The sequence below is a fragment of the Caenorhabditis elegans genome, chromosome V (assembly GCF_000002985.6).
Source record: "Caenorhabditis elegans chromosome V".
Taxonomy (NCBI): domain Eukaryota; kingdom Metazoa; phylum Nematoda; class Chromadorea; order Rhabditida; family Rhabditidae; genus Caenorhabditis; species Caenorhabditis elegans.
This window is the reverse complement of record NC_003283.11, coordinates 4,415,329-4,434,276: the sequence shown is the minus strand read 5'-3', so window position 1 is coordinate 4,434,276 and position 18,948 is coordinate 4,415,329. Positions and strand designations below refer to the sequence as shown.

Genomic DNA, 18,948 nt, shown 5'->3' with positions numbered 1-18,948 from the left:
ATGATAACCCAAGTTTTTGCATTAAAAAATTAGTGTAGATACGTACAAAAATGTTCGGCTAATCTTAAAATGATACTTTTTTTCTGAAAAATTTAAAAATGACCTGAAGTCTTTTGAACTTATTTTGGATAATTTTCAAACATTTCAACAAAAATAAGTCGTATGTTCAGACTGAACTAACTTCTTCCTACATTTCTTGATATATTAATTTTTCATTCAAAAATATGTAGATTATCCTACTGAAATACTCAATTTCGTACGTTTGCCAAAATATTCTGGAATTTACTTTTTGATCTACCTAAGCTAGAGGACCGGTGTCTATACAACCTTCTCCTGTCTTCTGCCGACTTCCGAACGACTTTTATACTTTTACATCCTAATCTTCATCTGCAATTCTTCCGTGTTGATTTATATAAAGATCGCCAACAAGATCACGTTTTACTCTTTTAAAGGAGTCTTCCTTATTGTCCTGTGTAACACCTTTTCATATTCCAGGTTTACACACCCACAATAAACAGTCGATAAAACATGTTACGTTGAACGATTTTTGCAGTGAAAATGCCATGCGCAACAAGGCAGAAGACTGTAGTAACAGCAGAAGCTTCTGCCTGCCAACGGTGTTGTTTTTTTGATTCTCAGCTGCCATCTACTATATTTCCGTTGATGATCCAGTTCTTGACATTTTTCTTCACCCAACACACAGCTTAGGTTAATGATCATCACCTAGGCATCGGTGTAGGTTGGGAAAAAGGCATAGACTGCTTATCATGTCCACAAATCGGAGTGGATATTGGGAAGAGATGCAGACGGTTCGGGTGACGTCGATACGACACTCTTACACAAATCATATGAAGGTGCGCTCAAAAAAAAAAGTAGGGTATATAAAAGGAAAGGTTGTGAGGATGGAAAAGGCATCAGTTTCAGCTTTAGCATTTGAGAACTTACATTTTCCAACATTGTTTAATTTATGGAGATGTTTATTTAGTGTCAGTCAATTTCCATATCAGCTATTTCATGTGTCTGATTGCCAAATTGTCATTCTAATCTTCATTATGTTAAACGTCTGATTCTAAAACTCCAAATATTTCCAGTAGCACCATGATGAAGACCGTAGTCCTTCTCGCCCTCTTCGGATGCTCTAACGCATTCCTCTTCTCACTTCTCGGCCTCGGAGGAGGTGGCGGTGGCGGCGGATGCTGTGCACCAAAGCCAGCCTGCGGAGGAGGATGCGGAGGAGGTGGCGGTGGCGGCGGCGGATACGCTGTTGCTCCAGCTGCTGCTGCCTACGCTCCACCACCACCACCACCACCGCCACCAGCTCCAATCGGAGGAGGATATGGAGGCGGATATGGAGGTGGAGCTGGAGGAGCGTACCAAGCTGCACCAGCCATCGGAGGAGGAGGTTACGGAGGAGCCGGAGGATTTGGAGGATCCCAAGGAGGATATGCCGGAGCCGAACAAGGAGGATTCGGAGGATCCCAAGGAGGAGCCGGAGGATACGCCGGAGCCGGACAAGGAGGATTCGGAGGAGCTCAAGGAGGATCCGGTGGATACGCCGGAGCCGGACAAGGAGGATTCGGAGGAGCTCAAGGAGGATCCGGTGGATACGCTGGAGCTGGACAAGGAGGATACGGAGGATCCCAAGGAGGAGCTGGAGGATATGCTGGAGCCGGACAAGGAGGATTCGGAGGAGCTCAAGGAGGATCCGGTGGATACGCTGGAGCCGGCCAAGGAGGATTCGGAGGATCCCAAGGAGGAGCTGGAGGATACGCTGGAGCTGGACAAGGAGGAGCCGGAGGATTCGGTGGATCCCAAGGAGGAGCTGGAGGATACGCAGGAGCTGGACAAGGAGGAGCCGGAGGATTCGGAGGAGCTCAAGGAGGATCCGGAGGATACGCTGGAGCTGGACAAGGAGGAGCCGGAGGATTCGGTGGATCCCAAGGAGGAGCTGGAGGATACGCAGGAGCTGGACAAGGAGGAGCCGGAGGATTCGGAGGAGCTCAAGGAGGATCCGGTGGATATGCTGGAGGATCCCAAGGAGGATTCGGTGGATCTCAAGGAGGAGCCGGGGGATTCGGAGGAGCCCAAGGAGGAGCTGGATACCAACAAGGCCCAGGACCAGCAGCTGTATCCGGAGGAGGCCAACAAGGATACCAACAACAACAACAAACCGCTATCGTCTCTGCACCAGCTCCAGTTTCGACCTACCAGGAGCAAGCCCCAGTTCAAGCTCAACAGGAGACCGTTGTTCAACAACAGACTTTCGAGGCCGCTCCAGCTCCAACTCAAACTTTTGAATCTGCACCAGCAGCTCAAACTCAGGTAATTCAAATTATTTTAAAACTTAACTAAAAAGGTGTTTGTTCCAGGAATACGGATCCCAAGGAACTGAGCAAGTTGTCGAGACCTCCGCTTCTTCTTCATCTGGATATCGCAAGCACCTCTCAAAGGCTTAAACTTCATCGTCTTTAAGCTATGGTCCCTGTCTGTACATGTTTTAAACTTTCTCATCATCTCGACAGTTCTCCCTTTTTTTTTGAAATCCTAGTTCAATTTTCAATAGTTGTAAAGAAAAAATATAAACACTTTTTGTCTCAAGGTTCTTTTTGAATTCCATTAATGTACAAACAATTCAGAATACAAACGACAAGTGGGTGAAGTTTGGCACGTGGAAATGGTTTCGGTTTAAGGTCATTCTTTTTCGCTAGAAACCGATGATCAACTCCCGGAAGTTAGTGTCCCCCAAGTGGACATTTTGAAGTGGATAGAGAGAGAGAGAGAGAGGCCACGTGAAAAAAAGTGTTTAGGAATTCCGGGTTTAGAATTCAGAAATCAGATTATCCCATTAAACTTTTGAAGTATTTGGGAGTTTGAATTTTCTTGAAATTTCCAATGTAAGCAAAATTCCAAGAATGGCCTGAAAAAGTGTACAGGATTTAAAATATTAGATTTAATGACTTAGACGGAAACGGCAATTGTTGAACTTTCAAAAAAAAATGTCCAGTTCATAGGAGGAGAAATTGCACATTTTTATGAGAGTGAAAAAACATTTACAGTAAAAATTAGTAGGAAAGTAGGAATTTTTGCTTGGAATTTGTTGTTGTTTTTTTTCTAACATTTTTGAACTCGATAATTGTCAAATTATAAAAAACGCCAAAAATCTTAAAACTCGACCAATGTCGTATGATCGAATTTCCAGAAAATTTCGATGATTGTCAGCCCTTTATTGAATCCCGTGAAGTCATATTCATCTACAAATAATTCAATTTTTGAAGTATCCCAACTTCAGAAGCCCGTCAAATTGCTCCAAATGATAATTTTAGAAAACTGTTCTGATTTTTTAGGGAAACTCGAAGTAGACAGATATTTTGAAAGCTTTTCGGTTTTTTTGTTTAAAAAAAGTTGAAGCTTTTTTAAGCCAACTGGATATGGAGATTTTTCAGTTATTTTTTTCAAAAAAAAATGTTCTCCGAAAAGCTTCAAGAATTTTTTGCCTATTTTGAAATACCCGAAAATATGAACATTTTCAAAAATAAAATTTGAAGCAACTTGGTGGGCCTCTAAAATAATGAATAAGTGCAATACAATTCGAGATCGAGTTTTTTCTAGTTCAAAATGCTCGTCTGCGGCTAATTTTTTTGTAGCGGCCTTTTTGAAAGGTCCTGTTTTAAATGGCATCTGTTTTATTTGGAAGCCTGAAAGTGAGCTGAAATACTTTCCTTAACGGTTTGTTGAGAACTTTAACAGAACAATAAAATATTTTGAATATTTTAATTTCCAGCTAAGTCATGTATTCCACTGGAACTAAACTATGTGCTTAATTTTTTTCAGGCCCTCGACACGCAATTCAAGTCCAAACTACAAACGTGTACTGTTCTTGTGAAGTACTTCAAATATTTAAGAAAAAAAAAGTTTGCAAATATTTTGGGTTTTCTCTCAAGTTCCTTTAGTCTACACAACTAAATATGTTTCATTGGTCTTTAATCGACTTTTCAGTTCAGAAAATGTCATATTCAAATAAGGACACCATTATTTCATGTAACTTGAAGAAAACAAAAGTGAAAATGAGAATTGTTAAATCATTACATTTTTTAAAATACCACATTTATAAAATAAAAAATAAAATCGGGCATATGTTTTTACCCGTTTTTGTTGAAAATGGGAGGAAAAATTAAAGATTTAATTATTTTTCAATTTTTTTTAGACTCAAGAACAAACACCTTTTAAATTAAATTCTTTGCAGTATTGCCGCTGCTAGTAAAACTTCAAAAAAAAACTCGGGAGCAAAACCTTGTTTTTGCTAATTTTTCAAAACTTCAAATTTCAAGAAATACACAATACTCTATGTTATTTATTCAAAATACTACTGGAACCAATTCATAACTTTCTCGTGTAAGAAAGTTCCAATTTAAATCACAGGCTTTGCATTTCTCGAATTCCCCCCAACTAGAGGTCGTTCAGGGCGGTACAAAAGGTGTGAAATTAGGAATAGTCGTTGAATAACGAATAGTCACCTTCCTCCCACTTTCCGGTTTCTAAATAAGTGGTCAAAGGTGACGACTGGAACGGTATAAAAGTGCACATGAGACAAGGTTAGACCATGAGTTGTTCAACAGCTCTTAGCCATCATGAAATTCTTCATTCTTTCCACTACCCTACTCCTAATTGGTGTTCAATGCGGTTACCCAGTTGCTCAGAACAGTTACCCAACACCACCACCGCCATCGGATTCCTATGTAGTCCCGAAGCAGTCCTATCCAACTGCTCCTGGAGCATATGCTACGAAGCACAGCTTCCCTCAGAACTCGGCACCTGTAACAGCACCTCCACTACCACCACCACCGGCGCCCAGTGGCTACTCGTCAGATGATGCTTCAGTTACTTCAAATGTTGCAGCATCACCACCTGCACCACCAACTGATGCTCAAATCGTGGGCTCATCATCTTCATCTACAAATTACGGTGGATCTTCCCCAACCTACGGAGGATCTTTGTCGTCTGGAGGAATCGTCGGTGGAAACTCCTTGAACTACGGAACTTATAATTCTGCTTCCGCTGGAACCCCCGCAGCCACCGGAGCTGGAGCATCTTCAGGATGTGAGTTTTTTCGTTGTAACCTGAATAACTAGAAAATTTGAATTTCCAGACCGCCGACGTGCCAAAGCCAAGGCTCGCGCTCGTGCTCGTGCTCGTACTGCTCCAAACCGCAGACTCCATCAACGCCGTCACCTTCAACCGATTAGAAGATTCAGATTCCAAAAGAAAGCCAAACAATAAACTGCAAAATTATTTTTTCAATTTCTTTCAATAAATGGTCTTTGATTTTGATAAAACGTTAAATTTAAATTTTCAGACGGACAAAAAAAATGGCTGAATTATTTTTTAAAATTTCCCCGCAAAAGAATGACTCACTTAACATTTTTGCATTTTCCGGCTGTAGTAGTCAGTTATACTAAAAAATGGGCAAAAAATAAATTATCATTTGACTTTAATTTAACCTTTTAAAAACCATTTGTTTCGAAAACAAATCAGCCGTTTGAAATTTTTTCGGAAATTTTTTTAATCAAAAAAACCATCAGAAAATTCTAAAAATGTTTTACAATTATTGTCGGTAAATTAAAACTATTCCAATTTTATAGAAAAAGTTACGTTGAAATTCTTAATTAATATATTACTGAAAGATGTTATAGTCAGGTTCAATGTTCAACGAAATGTTTTTCTGGTAGTTTCGTGCCCAAATACAACATTCTCCAAACTAGTTTCAAAAATCTATTAGATTTTTTTCAAGTTTCATCTCTGAAACTCTCGCCAAAAAATGAAAAATACATTAGGGAACCAATTGTTCTTTTCTAGCAGAACCCCTACCCATCAAATTGTTATTTACTATGCTATTCATCATCCGGATACTAGTTTTGTTGGTCAAAAGTCACCTTTCGCAGCCAATATAAAAGGTGTACTGGATGCTTGTCAAATCACTGATCTTCCGAACAATGCGTTCCTTCATCATCTCCTCTGCTCTCTTGGTCATCCTTGTTCAATGTGGATACCCAGTTGCTGAGAATAGCTATCCAACTACACCATCCTATCCAACACCACCACCATCCTACCCAACTCCGAAGAAGTACCCAGTCGCTCCAACATATCCATCCCCACCAGCTTATGCCCAGAAGCCATCGTATTCTGCTCCACCACCACCAGCTCCATCCGTCTACTCCTCCAGCTCGTTCAGCGATAACGAGGTAGCATCGGACTCTGAGTACACCACTGCTTCTCCAAATTCTGAGTGTGAGTTGGAGCAGCAAATTAATCGTGCGATTGAAAAGTTTTCTAAAAACCTCCAAGAATCAAATTTCAGACCGCAAACGCGCCAAGGCACGTACCGCCCACAATCGCAAATTCCAACGTCGTGCTCTCACCCCAATCAGAAGATTCCAACAGAAGAAACAATAAATTGCTATGTGATTGAATATATGCTTTTGAAAATGAAATAAACATTTTTTAGATGTGATAGAAATTTATTTCATTCAAAATATAAAAGAGTCAAAAATTAAATAAATTAAAAATTAATAAAAAAAACCCAGCAGCTTCCGAAAATCGGAAATTACAATTGGTATATATTTATAAAGTTTAAAATGTTCTACTCTGTGGCAGAAATTTCCTTTTTTAAGCTCAAATTGTCTCGAACCTCGAAAAATTTGGCATTTTTGTGAGAAAATGACCGATTATGGCCAGGTTGAATTTGGAAATTTTCTTGAAAAATCTTTACATTTTCAGCAATAGACAACTTCAACAAATTTGAAAATTGGGGAAAACTTCCGATTAGCGCTCTCCCCGATGGATTTGAAAAAAAAATTCAAAATGTTTTAGACTTTTAAAAAGTTCATGCAGTGTTTTGATATTTTGCCAAATTAATTTTTAAAAAACGCCGACGTTTTGGCAAATTTAGAGCATTCTTGCATGTTTCAAGATAATTAAGAAATAGCTAAAATATAAAACGACGAATTAAAAAAAATATTAGAAAAGGCTTTCAAGGCTTAGTAATTTACTATCTCTGTCTGAAAATAATTTTTATCGACTTGTAGAAACTGAAAAAAGTGCTCAAAGGCCGCCCCAAAGTTGAAAACTGCCGGAAAAAATCAGTCAAATTATCAACAAAAAATGCCGGCAATTTTCTACGTTATGACAATTTTTGAGAATTTTTTCAGTTGTTGCAGGTCAACTAAAAATCATTTTCAGACACAGAAAATATTTTTCTATTTTTTATCACAAAAGTTTAATGAAAAATATTGGGAGAATGCTCATCTCCTAGCTCATTTTGTAGAATCGCCGGACGGCAATTGCCGCGCACCCCTGCTTGGCACCAATTTTCCAAAATTTTAAATATTTATTCCACTGGAACTATTCCACATTAAAGTTTTCAGCACCGTATGTGTGTGTTTTTAAAGTTCCGTAAGGACTCTGATGGCGCTGAAAAGGCTGCACATTCCGTGCTGAAACAGCTAAAAATTTTTTAAACCTAAAAAAATTGTAACCCATTCTGAATTTTATAAGTTTGGACCAGAACAGGACACATCAATAACCAAATTTCAGAAACTATTCGGACACACCTTGTTTCGGTTCAGAAGTTCACATTATTACACCAGCAGGAACCCATAAATTTTAGTTTATGGGTTCACCTTTCCTCTGCAATACTACTACATTTGTGAGTGTAGGCATCTTTTCGAACACAAATCAAAGTAGAAATAGTATTTAAGAGCGTAAGTTTTAAGACTATACACCAACAACTTCCAGTTTCAACAATGCAAGTCCTCATCATTTTCTCTGCCTTCCTGGTTGTCCTTGCTCAATGTGGATATCCAGTTCCTGATGCATAACCAGCATCTTATCCAATTGCTCCTTCATATCCATCTGCATCTGACTACTCGGCAAGCTCTATCAGTGATAGTGAAGGTTCTATTGATACTGAATCTAATGTAGAATGTGAGTTATATCAATTGTCCTAAACTTGAAGTAAAAGATTTTCAGTCCGCAAGCGTGCCAAAGCCCGAACCGTCCAGAACCGCAAATTCCATCGCCGTGCTCTTCAGCCAATCAGAAGATTCCAACAGAAGAAGCAATAAAATTTTTAAAATAAATTGAAACAATTTTTTGCTTTAAAAGTTTTCCCGATGAGCCAATCAATAAATATTTTTTTCAAAAAAAAATGTGTTGTGTTTGGTTGTTGAAAATTTAAATAAAGTAATATGCAATTAAATTTAAAATTTCAACAGAAGAAGCAATAAATTAGTTTGTTTTTCTCAGAAAAACATATTTTCCAAATAAAATTGCTTTAAACTTTTACTTACTGAAACAATTCCAACACTCCAAACACCACTCGGAATTTGGCTCTAGCTTCTTGCCCAAGTTTAGCCCAAAAAATATTCACTTGGATCAGAAGCTGTCTAAACTTGGGCAAAAGTTAGGCAAAACTTTGGCAAAACTTGGATTCAAGCTTTACCAAAGTCTAACCAAAGTTTCACCCAACTCTTGCCAAACTTTGGCCCTAACTTTTCTTATTTCGTTTCAAACTTGGCCCAAAGCTTGGCAAGAGTTGGGTGAAACTTGGGTTAGACTTTGGTAAAGCTTGAATCCAAGTTTTGCCAAACTTTTGCCAAACTTTTGTCCAAGTTTAGACAGCTTCTGATCCAAGTTAATATTTTTTGGGCTAAACTTGGGCAAGAAGCTAGAGCCAAATGCCGAGCAACCAATCAACAGTTCGAAAGTTCACATTGTTACATCCTAATGATAAAAAGAACCTCATTAGTTCTAGTTCAACTTTTTTTGTAAAATACAAAGGAGATTCATTTTTTCAGTGATCAAAGTAACATATAACTTTAAGTTTTAAACCGAAAATGTGCCAAAGCGTACACTTCTATCATAGATAATTCCAAAAGAAGACACAGTAAAAGGTCAAAAACTAATATTAAATATTTTTTTAACAGCTTCCCAATTTCAATAAATTACATCTTGAGAATTGTGATTTTGTGAGGCTTCAATGCTGATTTTCAGTTATTTATTACGATTTTGGCAATAATTTATGCACCTATTGAGCAAAACTGTACTTAAATCACAAAAGAGGCTTGATAAACTATTAAAATAGGTAGGCAAAAGGTAGGTAGACATATGTCGCCTTGTAGGCAGGTGAGAATTTTCAGAGTTTGAAAATTGTTTTAAAACATAATCACATGGTTTATATAACGAACATGACCATGAAGTTAAAAAAAGTTTCCATTGTGCAATTAGACGGTACCGATAAAAAATTGCCTATATGTAGACACTAAATATGCTAGAATATCTGAATGAAAACATTTCTGATTTTAGAAGAGTTTTGAAAGCTGAAAAATTATTTTTCAGAGCTACGACACTCAGTTCTCCAAACAACACCACTTGACAAAATTTGTGAGATACAGATTTCTCCATATCCATACATATATTTTCTATTTTAAGTTCATGCCAATTTCACAGATTTGCAACGTTTTTTTAAAAAATGTTTATCCGATAGAAACTTTAATTTTGAAAATTTATTCTTATCAACACGTATTCAAATTTTAATGCTCCCTCTGTTGAAATCTCCTAATTGGTTGAAGTGCATGCACGACGTTAGAATTTCCGGTTACGGGCGGTGCGAGCCTTGGCACGTTTGCGGACTGAAATTTAATTTTAAATTTTAAATCTCAAATCCTCAGCGTAGATCTCACATTCAGAGTTATCCGATTCAGAATCCGTCGTCACAGTCCAGTCAGTGAATCTGCTTGGTGGTTGCTCGGGGAGAGATCGTGGGACGATGCCTCGCGGAGCAAAGCTTGGAGCAACTGGGTAGCTAGTTGGATATCCACATTGAACAAGGATTACCAGGAGTGCGGAGAAAATAATGAAAGTGCGCATTTTTTTAAAATGTGGTAAAACTTTGTTCTTGACCTTCTTATATATATACACCAGGGCACATTTTTCAAGGAATCAAAAATCAAGTGGAAATCTAATTTCTTTTTTGGCTGTTGAAAGAAATTATTTTCATTTCAAACGCATCCCATAATAATGTTCAAAATAATAACTGAAATGTCCTCCCAGGGTAAAACACAAAAAAGTTTTCCACATTAAAGTTTGAACTTTCTGGTCAAAAGATTGTTCCGTTACAGTTGCAGAAACCCCATTATTCCATCTTTTATGGCTTTACACCTTGCTTCGATTACTGAACTTTTCTCAATTTCACTTTTCCGACCATAGTAGCACGGAGTAGTATATAAGAAATCAAAACTTCACCTGAAAATCATTCAACTTCCAGTTTCAACAATGCAAGTCCTCATCATTTTCTCTGCCTTCTTGGTTGTCCTTGCTCAATGTGGATACCCAGTTCCTGATGCATATCCAGCATCTTATCCAGTTGCTCCTTCATATCCATCTGCATCTGTCTACTCGGCAAGCTCTATCAGTAATAGTGAAGGTTCTGTTGATACTGAATCTAATGTAGAATGTGAGTTTTATCGAAATTAAGTATGTTCAAAGTTTTGAGTATACATTTTTCAGTCCGCAAACGTGCCAAAGCCCGTACCGTCCAAAACCGCAAATTCCATCGCCGTGCTCTTCAGCCAATCAGAAGATTCCAACAGAAAAAACAATAAAATTTCAAAAATAAATTGAATTTATTTTTCGCTTTAAAAGTTTTCCCGATAAGCCATTCAATAAATCATTTTTTCGAAAATTTTTTGATTTGGGAAGCTTCTTCGCAAATTTTATTACAGCAAATTTGCTGCACATCCAAAAATTCTGATCCAAAAAATAACTAAATAACACCACAATTTCCCGGCCGACTACGGAAAAATATTTAAATTAGGAGCGGACTAGGGCTTCTATATAGGCGTTTAACACCTGCCTGTCTGACCTTAATGCGACCTCCGCCCGCCTCTCGCCTCAATCCGCGCCTATGCGAAAGGCCGGCATAAGGCGGGCAGGTTTCGGGCAGGCGTCAGGCCCTGAAACCGCCCCTGCCTACCATGGAAGCCAGCACCTTCCTGTGAACTATGATTAAAAATTTTCGAGAAATTTTCAAAACGTCTTGTTCTATAAATTTGTATTTTGGAACCACCTTGAGCCTCGAGCCTCACACAATAATTTATCATTTTAGGACAACACTTTTTTCTGTACGTACAATTCTTTTGATTAAAAACGTTTAATGACAGCGAAATGAATTTATTTGATCAAAAACTCGGAAAATTTAGAACGTGGGAGTTACTTGGAAGTTGATGGTTCAGCTGCGTCCTTCTCTGTGATTGCCTTTTTCTCAGCTTCAGCCTTCTCCTTTGCAGCCTTCTCGGCAGCTTCATCCTCCTCATCAGTTGGAATTGCAAAGAGAACTCTCATCTCATCAGGGGACTTTCCGATAGCCATGTTGGCGACCATCTTGCATGCATAGCTCATCAATCCAGGCACATCAAGGAAGTTGGAGGCAACAATCAAGTCGAAGAGCACGTCGTTGTCGATTTTCAAGAAGTTGGTATCCCATTCTGGAACAGTGATGTTCTTGGGAACACTGTCATCTTCAACTGGAAGTGTTTCTCCTTTGTGTTTCTCACACCACTCAATGACCATCTTCATGATGTTTCCGGTGACATTGGTAATTGGAATTGGATCCATTGAAGCAACATCATTGGCAACACATGTAGAAATCAGATTGGAGAGGGTGTTCGACTGCTTTACTGCTTCATCACTGATTTCATAGACTTGTCCATCACTTGATTCGACCTTGTACATGATTGGGGCGACAATTGGAGCCTCGTTGGCTTGAACTTCGACGGCGGCGGCTTCAGCAGACATTTTTGAAAGTTAGGGTGATTTCTGGAAAGATATAAATCAATATAGATATGCTGAAGAGTGCAGATGAAGTTTAAGAGAGTAAAATTGCGGAATGATAGAATGAAAAATGGGAAACTACCGAGAAAGAATTGAATTTTGGTTCACATATATTTTCAACATTCGTTCTTCACGAAAAATTGCATTTTTAGTAGAGTTATAACCATTTGAAAAATTTCAAAATTATCAAAACTGCTAAATAAAAGGAATATCTTTTTGACCAGGACTGTAGAAAACGAGGAAAAAACATAAGAAAAAAGAAAAGTAAGAGAAAATAAATTGCGACTGCTCGCGATGAGAGCCAAACGACAGAATGACCATCGAACAGACTGTTTTCGCTAAACGACGAGAACGCTGCAAATGTAACCCATCGGACGCGCGGTAAGTCAGTTATTGATTGGAAAATGTACATACACACTACTATATTTGCAGCTGTTCTTCGTCTTTAGCTCGGCTGAGGGGACTCTATAACACATTGTGCAACTTATCGATTCATTTTCAACGGCGCGTCTGACAGAACGGTGTGCATTGTCTGTACTCACCCATTCATTATGCAATTTTCCTTGTCTTGGATCTGGTGTTTTCTATCTGCTTTTCCTGTTTCTATCCTTTTTTGCCTGCCTTACAACCTTATTACACTCTTGTTGTAGGTGACGTCAAAATTTTTTTTTACTCCGATAATCTTCCAAAATCTCATTTAATTTTAGTTTAAATCTAGTCAGTTAGGTTTGCCATCGATACCTTTACCTATTTTCTATTTTCCAGTCATCTCGCAATCTAAGAATTCAATTTTCAGAATCGACATACTCATCACCATGTCTGCTCCAGTTTCCGATGCTCCAGCCGCCCAAATCTTTTACAAGATCATTTCAAACGATGGAGTCGTGACAAAAATGAGCGAGAAAGCCGTCCAACAATCGAAGACTCTCAGCAATCTCATTGAGAATCTCGGTTATACCATTGAAAACATTGAGACCCGTGATCCAATTCCAGTTACTAATGTGAATGGAAAGACTATGGAGAAGGTCGCTGAATGGTGTGAGAAGCACAACGCCGATGCAATTCCAGAGGACAATATGAATGTTCTCAAGACCCTCACCATTCCAGAATGGGATCAAAAGTTCTTGAAAATTGAGGATGAAGCTCTGTTCGATTTGATTCTGGCGTCAAACTTCCTTGACATCAAGGGTCTTATGTACTATGGTTGTAAGACTGTATCCAACATGGCAAAGGGCAAAACGACAGCTGAACTCAGAGAGATTTTCGGAATCAATACGGACGAACAGGATGCTGCTGAGGGAGGTGCCGTAGAAGTTGCTTAATTTTCTGATGTTTTAATGACTTTTTTCTTTTCTTTTCATGTTCCACTTTGATTGAAAATAAAATTTATGTTCAAAATTTTGAAAAAAGAACACCATACTTGTAATCAAACATCGATTATTTTTCTTATTGAAAATTGGTCTTGGATGCAAAAACATCGGGTGATTTTGTTAAACTTTTGGAAATGCTCCACACCATTCAATGCAAGTTTTGGAGAATGTTGAAAGCATTCACCATGAGTTCAATTTTAAAAATCTGTTACTGCTTCACACATAACATTTCTAAGTTGATGTTGAGTTGAGAAAAATGAGTTGAATTATGAAATGTTTATTTGTTCAAGTTTTAAAAAATCACAGTGCAATTTGCACTAAAACTACTAAATCTATTGCTTCTTCTGTTGGAATCTCTTGATTGGCTGGAGAGCACGTCGTTGGAATTGCCGATTGTGCGCGGTACGTGCCTTGGCGCGCTTGCGATCTGTAAAATATTTATTTATTGAATTTTTAGTCAGAAATTGATGTTTTCCCTTACACTCCGATGTTGAAGCAGCACCAGTAACTGATTCAGATTCAGTATCTTCTTGATTGTCACTTGAAGAATAAGCAGATTGAGCTGGTGGAGCAGAGTAGGATGGTGTAGATGGGTATGTTGGAGCGACTGGATACTTCTTCGGAGTTGGGTAGGATGGTGGTGGTGTTGGATAGGATGGTGTAGTTGGATAGCTATTCTCAGCAACTGGGTATCCACATTGAACAAGGATGACCAAAAGGGTAGAGAAGATGATGAAGGAACGCATTTTGATGTTGAAATTGATAACGACTGAAGTCCTGAAATACCTTTTATACGAAAAATCTACTATGAACTTTTGGAAGTGAACTGAAAAAAAGGGAGCTAATTGTAAGAGTAGTTTATTTTATGAGGTTTCTGTAACTAATACATGTTCTTTGGTGTACAATATGAAGATTTAAGAACGTATTCTGCTTGGTCATTTTGGCATTGCCTGCAAAACTAATTCTTATCACTCCTGAAATCTACTACTACTACCTACAAAACTACAAAATGCCAAAGTTCACCTCCCTTGTTTGAAATGGGTTTTCCAACTAGCTATCACAAGGGGATACTGGTTCCAGTTCCAATTGATCAAAGTTGAAGATGGCATAGTATATAAGTTCCCGAAACCTTACAGGAAACATCACTCCAACAATGCGTTCCTTCATCATCTCCTCTGCTCTCTTGGTCATCCTTGTTCAATGTGGATACCCAGTTGCTGAGAATAGCTATCCAACTACACCATCCTATCCAACACCACCACCATCCTACCCAACTCCGAAGAAGTACCCAGTCGCTCCAACATATCCATCTACACCATCCTACTCTGCTCAACCACCACCAGCTCCATCTGCTTATACTTCAAGTGACAATCAAGAAGATACTGAATCTGAATCAGCTACCAGTGCCTCCGCAACATCCGAATGTAAAAGACAGCTTCAAACAAAAGACTAACAATTTTTCAAAATTTCAGATCGCAAGCGAGCCAAGGCACGTACCGCACACAATCGCCAATTCCAACGACGTGCTCTCCAACCAATCAAGAGATTCCAACAGAAGAAACAATAGATTAAAATCGTTTTGGTTCAAGATTTTGTAAATTTTTTACTGAAAAAAATAAAGCAATTTTTTTAATTCAAGATTTTTTTTGAAATAGTTTGAAATGTCAATTTCTAGAAAAGAAATATACTTTTAACATGGCCCGAAATTTGGTGCGAGTTTTTCTCAAAAACGGGTAGCCCACATTTTGTAAAATCAAGTGAGGTTAACCAAAAGGAAATTCTAATTTTTTTGACCAAATATTTTTTCCAGAGATCCCTCTCCCACCGAGTATGCATAATTTAGAGCATTCTGTTCTGAACAATCGGAAAAAAGAAACAAAAATTAATCTCAGGAAATCTGAGAATGAAAAATCTGACATAGATAAGGAAGGAGCATTGTCAATGGGAAAATTACTGAAAATATTTAGTAAGTATTTACCAAAGCATAAAGAGAAAACTGGAGAATTCTGTTAGCAGTGATAAAAGTTCGTTTAAAAATTTTTAAAAATTTGGAATTTCTGCGCTTTTTTGTAGCATGTGAAAATACACCGAAAGTTATCAAAAAAAAGATTGCAATAAGCACGCGAACAATTAAATTAATACAAAAACCAAATTTGAATTCCCGCGTAAAATCAGAATCTACACTTTTCGGTATTTTCCAGTCGAGGATGCTCCTTCTATACTCAGTCAAGAGCGAGTCACGGCAACTCGGTCCAAAACCATTTCTAATTAGTAAACTCTCAAAAACCACAACTAAATAGCTTAAAACCATTGTAAATTAGCTTATTTTTGCTAATTAGCAATGATTTTAAGCTAATTAGTTGTGGTTTTTGAGAGTTTACTAATTAGAAATGGTTTTGGACCAAGTTGCCGTGACTCGCTCTTGACTGAGCAGGCAATGAAAAAATTAAAAGCAATATATCAAATCGGAAACCTAGACTTCTAAAATTCTTCTCTCAATTTTCTCATAACTTACCAAAAGTTTAAAGATTGCATCAAAGATGGGCGTCACATGATCATGGATCTTCTTCTTCTTATTTCTCTGCAGAAACCAATAAAACTTCTACAATTCAGATTTTACTATTTTCCACAACACAAATGAACTAACAATGTTTTACTCGACGGAAAATGATTTTCGGGCGGTTCCTGACTACTATCGCGAATTTAATTGCCATTAAAATTAATTGAATTTTTTTTGAAACTAAATGTTCAAAGTTGATACTGGAACACTATAAAAATAAATTCAGTAGCTTACTGAAATAGAAATGCGTTCTCTTATTTTCTTCTCTGGGCTGATGGCTGTTCTGGTTCATTGTGAGTACCCAGTTTTGGATAGCTATCCAACTCCTCCGCCATTGTATCCAACTGCAAAAAAGTATCCAGTTGCTTTGACATACAAATCTTCTCCAGCCGAAAGTGAAGTGAAGCCAACTTATTCCGCTGTGGCGGCTCCATCAGCCGAAGTTTCAAAATTCTTTAGCGACGAGGATAACGCCGCAGAAGATTCCGTATCTACTTCAGAGTGTAAGTTTTTGGTTTTTTAAAAATAAAATAAAACGTTAAATTTTCAGCTCGCAAAAGAGCAAAAGCACGAACTGCTCACAATCGACAATACCTGCATCGTGAGCTCCAACCAATCAAGAGATTCCAGCAGAAGAAGCAGTGAAAATTTAGGATTGTCGCCATTTTTTGTTCTCTCAACAACATTTATCGGCTTAATGCGAATAAAATGTTCAGAATGCTATAATATTATTAAACCGTTCACATTAATGGAGAAAGCTGGAAAAAAATCAAAAAAAATATTTTTTGTCTGAGCTTTTTTCTCAAAAAATGCAGATTTTTTTTCGAGAAAAAAATTGAAAAAGTTTTAAATTTTGACCACTAATTTTAATTTAAAAATTTTCCTGAAAATATTTCAGATCGGCTTTTTTCTACTTGACAGTTCTCGTATGCAGCAACGTTTTCGAACAATTCATAATAGGTCAAATAACACAGGTTTCATTTAAATGCCCAGGATTATGCTTAAACACTTCCGAATATTATGATAAAAAGCTACAAAGTTTTCAGTTAAAGATTTTGTAAATTGTCTAACTTTCCAAAAATGTGACTTCCTGAGAGTAATTTTAAATGTTGAAGAGTCTACGTAGAGTTTAAACACAATTAAGCTGTAAAGTCCTTTGAAAAAAAAATTCTATCGACTTCCAAAGACATGATAAGTGAAAACAGAGTTTTTAACACTTTTGACTGTAAAAAAACTTCAACAATTTTTTGAAAAGTATTATTATATGTACGTTTGTTTTTATAGAATAAATTCTTAAATTAAAATTTTTGCCATGCTTTGAAATATAATAACTTCAAACTTTTTTGTTGGAAAAAAAGGTTATTACATCGCAAAAATTGACGAAATAATTTCCAAAATCTATTATCCAAACTTAATTTTTTTCGCTTTCAAATTAAAAAAAAACCATTATTGACTTATTTGTACCAAGTCAGGTAGGAAGCATACTATAGTAATGGAAATAGAAACGTTCTTTGCCAATTAATAGCTATGACTTTCCAGGAAGAATAGCTATTTTCTCTAACGACCATTTCAATTCTCATTTAGTGTCTTTTGGTCAGAGTTTAACATTTTCAAGTGTATATAAACATGGGAAACATATACCAACCACAATTTTCCCTGCAATGCGTTCTTTCATCCTTTTCTCATCACTTCTCGTGGTCCTCGTTCAATGTGGATATAGAGTTCCGGACACCTATCCAACACCACCTCCATCCTACCCAACTGCGAAGAAGTACCCAGTTGCGCCAACCTATCAAATGCCTCCCAACGATTATGCTCAGAAGCCTGCTTACTCAACTGCACCACCAACATACCCAACTGAAGCTCCAACTTACCCAACTACAGCTTCCTACGAAACAACTCCTTCTTATCCAGAACCAAGCTACCAAGTTTCAAAGAAGTACCCAATTGCACCAACATATGAAACCACACCATCTTATGAAACAACTCCATCATACCTAGTTCAAAGTCACGCCGCAAGTAAGAAGTACCCAATTGCTCCAACTTACGAGACAACACCATCATCCTATGATACGACTCCATCTTACTCTGTTCCAAGCTACACCGCACCGAAGAAATATCCAGTGGCTTCCCCACCATCTGACTATGCCCAGAAGCCATCTTACTCAGCACCATCCCCATCCGGATATACTTCTAACTTCGAGGCACCCACTGAGACGAATTATGCTCCAGCACCTGCTTCGTATTCGGCAACAGCTATGGATTACACTTCAAACTCTGCTGGATCTTGTAAGTCAATCAGAAAGAAGGCTTTGAAATTTTTATAATATTTTTTCAGATCGTCAACGTGCAAAGGCTCGCACCGCCCATAACCGTCATTTCCAACGTCGTGCTCTTTCTCTCGACGCGATTCGTAGATTCCGTCACAGAAAGCAATAGAATTTGAAGTTCCAAGTCTATCAATTTTCAAGTATCAATTTACCACTGCCAATTTTTTTCAATAAAAATAATTTCACCAAATTTCAAAGTCTCTGACTTTAGCTGTAAATTTTTCAATAAATTGTTTAAATGCATTTTCTTTGATGATTGTTTAACATTGGACAAAATTTGCAGAGTAACCTATGGAGAATAACTTTTGACACGATAAAATTGTTACACTGGCAGAGAAATGATTTGAAACTGTAATTACCAAGTTTATGAGGATAGTTTTCTAGAATTGTTCAACTTTTGAACAAATGAAGAAACTAGGCTTTCATAGTAGGCAGTAGGCAGTAGGCCTACTAGCCAGGCGCGGTTTCAGGGCCGCCTGACGCCTGCCTGAAACCTTTTACATGTTGTCGTGAGTTTTCGAATTTCTATCATTTTCTTGAAAATCAAGTTATGCATACGGCTCGTATTGAGGCCGACCTTTAAGGCATTTTGAGGCATATTGAGGCAGGCTGAGGTCGCCTTAAGTTCAGACAGGTAGGCGTTTTAACACATACATACATGGAAGCCCTATAAGTAACTTATATTATTCTTTACTCATTTTGTCATTTTGAAATAAAAATTGGCAAATCAAAAGCCAAAAATTTTTCTAAAATTCTATTTTTATTTGAAAGTAAAATTGTTGATATTGATTTCATATGTACT

General features: G+C 37.7%; 11 protein-coding genes and 1 pseudogene across 12 annotated transcripts; 9 read left to right on the top strand and 3 right to left on the bottom strand.

Moving 5' to 3' along the window:
- Positions 1-1,089: 1,089 nt before the first annotated feature.
- Y47D7A.15 (Glycine Rich Secreted Protein) lies at positions 1,090-2,582 on the top strand. The gene is made up of 2 exons (NM_171448.8): positions 1,090-2,322; positions 2,370-2,582. Exons 1-2 carry the CDS (start codon positions 1,099-1,101, stop codon positions 2,454-2,456), a joined length of 1,311 nt encoding a protein of 436 aa, NP_741525.4. The 5' UTR covers positions 1,090-1,098; the 3' UTR covers positions 2,457-2,582.
- A 2,018-nt stretch (positions 2,583-4,600) lies between these two features.
- pugs-11 (Prion-like-(Q/N-rich)-domain-bearing protein) lies at positions 4,601-5,327 on the top strand. The gene is made up of 2 exons (NM_071824.4): positions 4,601-5,097; positions 5,147-5,327. Exons 1-2 carry the CDS (start codon positions 4,629-4,631, stop codon positions 5,275-5,277), a joined length of 600 nt encoding a protein of 199 aa, NP_504225.1. The 5' UTR covers positions 4,601-4,628; the 3' UTR covers positions 5,278-5,327.
- Positions 5,328-5,974: 647 nt separating this feature from the next.
- Positions 5,975-6,508, top strand: Y47D7A.11 (Extensin-like). The gene is made up of 2 exons (NM_071823.5): positions 5,975-6,285; positions 6,356-6,508. Exons 1-2 carry the CDS (start codon positions 5,991-5,993, stop codon positions 6,448-6,450), a joined length of 390 nt encoding a protein of 129 aa, NP_504224.2. The 5' UTR covers positions 5,975-5,990; the 3' UTR covers positions 6,451-6,508.
- Positions 6,509-7,799: 1,291 nt separating this feature from the next.
- hpo-37 lies at positions 7,800-8,120 on the top strand (annotated as a pseudogene). The gene is made up of 2 exons: positions 7,800-7,980; positions 8,026-8,120. Coding segments are annotated over exons 1-2 (276 nt in total).
- Positions 8,121-9,545: 1,425 nt separating this feature from the next.
- On the bottom strand, positions 9,546-9,926 carry Y47D7A.19 (FMRF-Like Peptide). The gene is made up of 2 exons (NM_001330868.3): positions 9,738-9,926; positions 9,546-9,686 (listed from the first exon to the last, which is right to left on the bottom strand). The coding sequence occupies exons 1-2, from the start codon at positions 9,922-9,924 to the stop codon at positions 9,640-9,642; spliced, it is 234 nt and encodes a 77-aa protein (NP_001317855.1). The 5' UTR covers positions 9,925-9,926; the 3' UTR covers positions 9,546-9,639.
- Positions 9,927-10,316: 390 nt separating this feature from the next.
- Positions 10,317-10,742, top strand: Y47D7A.9 (uncharacterized protein). Its single transcript, NM_071821.3, has 2 exons — positions 10,317-10,510; positions 10,564-10,742. The coding sequence occupies exons 1-2, from the start codon at positions 10,330-10,332 to the stop codon at positions 10,656-10,658; spliced, it is 276 nt and encodes a 91-aa protein (NP_504222.1). The 5' UTR covers positions 10,317-10,329; the 3' UTR covers positions 10,659-10,742.
- A 523-nt stretch (positions 10,743-11,265) lies between these two features.
- Positions 11,266-11,850, bottom strand: skr-7 (Skp1-related protein; the record flags this gene model as incomplete). The annotated part of the gene is made up of 1 exon (NM_071820.7): positions 11,266-11,850. The coding sequence occupies one exon, from the start codon at positions 11,848-11,850 to the stop codon at positions 11,266-11,268; it is 585 nt and encodes a 194-aa protein (NP_504221.1).
- An 851-nt stretch (positions 11,851-12,701) lies between these two features.
- Positions 12,702-13,208, top strand: skr-14 (Skp1-related protein; the record flags this gene model as incomplete). Its single annotated transcript, NM_071819.7, has 1 exon — positions 12,702-13,208. One exon carries the CDS (start codon positions 12,702-12,704, stop codon positions 13,206-13,208), a length of 507 nt encoding a protein of 168 aa, NP_504220.4.
- Positions 13,209-13,517: 309 nt separating this feature from the next.
- Positions 13,518-14,005, bottom strand: Y47D7A.2 (Extensin-like). Its single transcript, NM_071818.5, has 2 exons — positions 13,738-14,005; positions 13,518-13,683 (listed from the first exon to the last, which is right to left on the bottom strand). The coding sequence occupies exons 1-2, from the start codon at positions 14,000-14,002 to the stop codon at positions 13,589-13,591; spliced, it is 360 nt and encodes a 119-aa protein (NP_504219.1). The 5' UTR covers positions 14,003-14,005; the 3' UTR covers positions 13,518-13,588.
- A 404-nt stretch (positions 14,006-14,409) lies between these two features.
- Y47D7A.7 (Extensin-like) lies at positions 14,410-14,884 on the top strand (the record flags this gene model as incomplete). Its single annotated transcript, NM_071817.2, has 2 exons — positions 14,410-14,680; positions 14,729-14,884. 2 exons carry the CDS (start codon positions 14,410-14,412, stop codon positions 14,821-14,823), a joined length of 366 nt encoding a protein of 121 aa, NP_504218.1. The 3' UTR covers positions 14,824-14,884.
- Positions 14,885-16,060: 1,176 nt separating this feature from the next.
- Y47D7A.6 (uncharacterized protein) lies at positions 16,061-16,543 on the top strand (the record flags this gene model as incomplete). Its single annotated transcript, NM_071816.5, has 2 exons — positions 16,061-16,319; positions 16,367-16,543. 2 exons carry the CDS (start codon positions 16,061-16,063, stop codon positions 16,459-16,461), a joined length of 354 nt encoding a protein of 117 aa, NP_504217.2. The 3' UTR covers positions 16,462-16,543.
- Positions 16,544-17,466: 923 nt separating this feature from the next.
- Positions 17,467-18,312, top strand: Y47D7A.18 (Extensin). The gene is made up of 2 exons (NM_001307744.4): positions 17,467-18,105; positions 18,155-18,312. Exons 1-2 carry the CDS (start codon positions 17,478-17,480, stop codon positions 18,253-18,255), a joined length of 729 nt encoding a protein of 242 aa, NP_001294673.1. The 5' UTR covers positions 17,467-17,477; the 3' UTR covers positions 18,256-18,312.
- Positions 18,313-18,948: the final 636 nt, after the last annotated feature.

Coding starts and splice junctions, on each gene's coding strand:
- Y47D7A.15 (NM_171448.8), top strand. CDS start 1,099: ATGATGAAGACCGTAGTCCTTCTCGCCCTCTTCGGATGCTCTAACGCA. Junction 2,323..2,369: donor CACCAGCAGCTCAAACTCAG/GTAATTCAAATT, acceptor TGTTTGTTCCAG/GAATACGGATCCCAAGGAAC.
- Y47D7A.19 (NM_001330868.3), bottom strand. CDS start 9,924: ATGCGCACTTTCATTATTTTCTCCGCACTCCTGGTAATCCTTGTTCAA. Junction 9,687..9,737: donor TGAATCGGATAACTCTGAAT/GTGAGATCTACG, acceptor ATTAAATTTCAG/TCCGCAAACGTGCCAAGGCT.
- Y47D7A.2 (NM_071818.5), bottom strand. CDS start 14,002: ATGCGTTCCTTCATCATCTTCTCTACCCTTTTGGTCATCCTTGTTCAA. Junction 13,684..13,737: donor TGCTGCTTCAACATCGGAGT/GTAAGGGAAAAC, acceptor AATATTTTACAG/ATCGCAAGCGCGCCAAGGCA.
- pugs-11 (NM_071824.4), top strand. CDS start 4,629: ATGAAATTCTTCATTCTTTCCACTACCCTACTCCTAATTGGTGTTCAA. Junction 5,098..5,146: donor AGCTGGAGCATCTTCAGGAT/GTGAGTTTTTTC, acceptor TTGAATTTCCAG/ACCGCCGACGTGCCAAAGCC.
- Y47D7A.11 (NM_071823.5), top strand. CDS start 5,991: ATGCGTTCCTTCATCATCTCCTCTGCTCTCTTGGTCATCCTTGTTCAA. Junction 6,286..6,355: donor TGCTTCTCCAAATTCTGAGT/GTGAGTTGGAGC, acceptor ATCAAATTTCAG/ACCGCAAACGCGCCAAGGCA.
- Y47D7A.9 (NM_071821.3), top strand. CDS start 10,330: ATGCAAGTCCTCATCATTTTCTCTGCCTTCTTGGTTGTCCTTGCTCAA. Junction 10,511..10,563: donor TACTGAATCTAATGTAGAAT/GTGAGTTTTATC, acceptor TACATTTTTCAG/TCCGCAAACGTGCCAAAGCC.
- Y47D7A.18 (NM_001307744.4), top strand. CDS start 17,478: ATGCGTTCTTTCATCCTTTTCTCATCACTTCTCGTGGTCCTCGTTCAA. Junction 18,106..18,154: donor TTCAAACTCTGCTGGATCTT/GTAAGTCAATCA, acceptor ATATTTTTTCAG/ATCGTCAACGTGCAAAGGCT.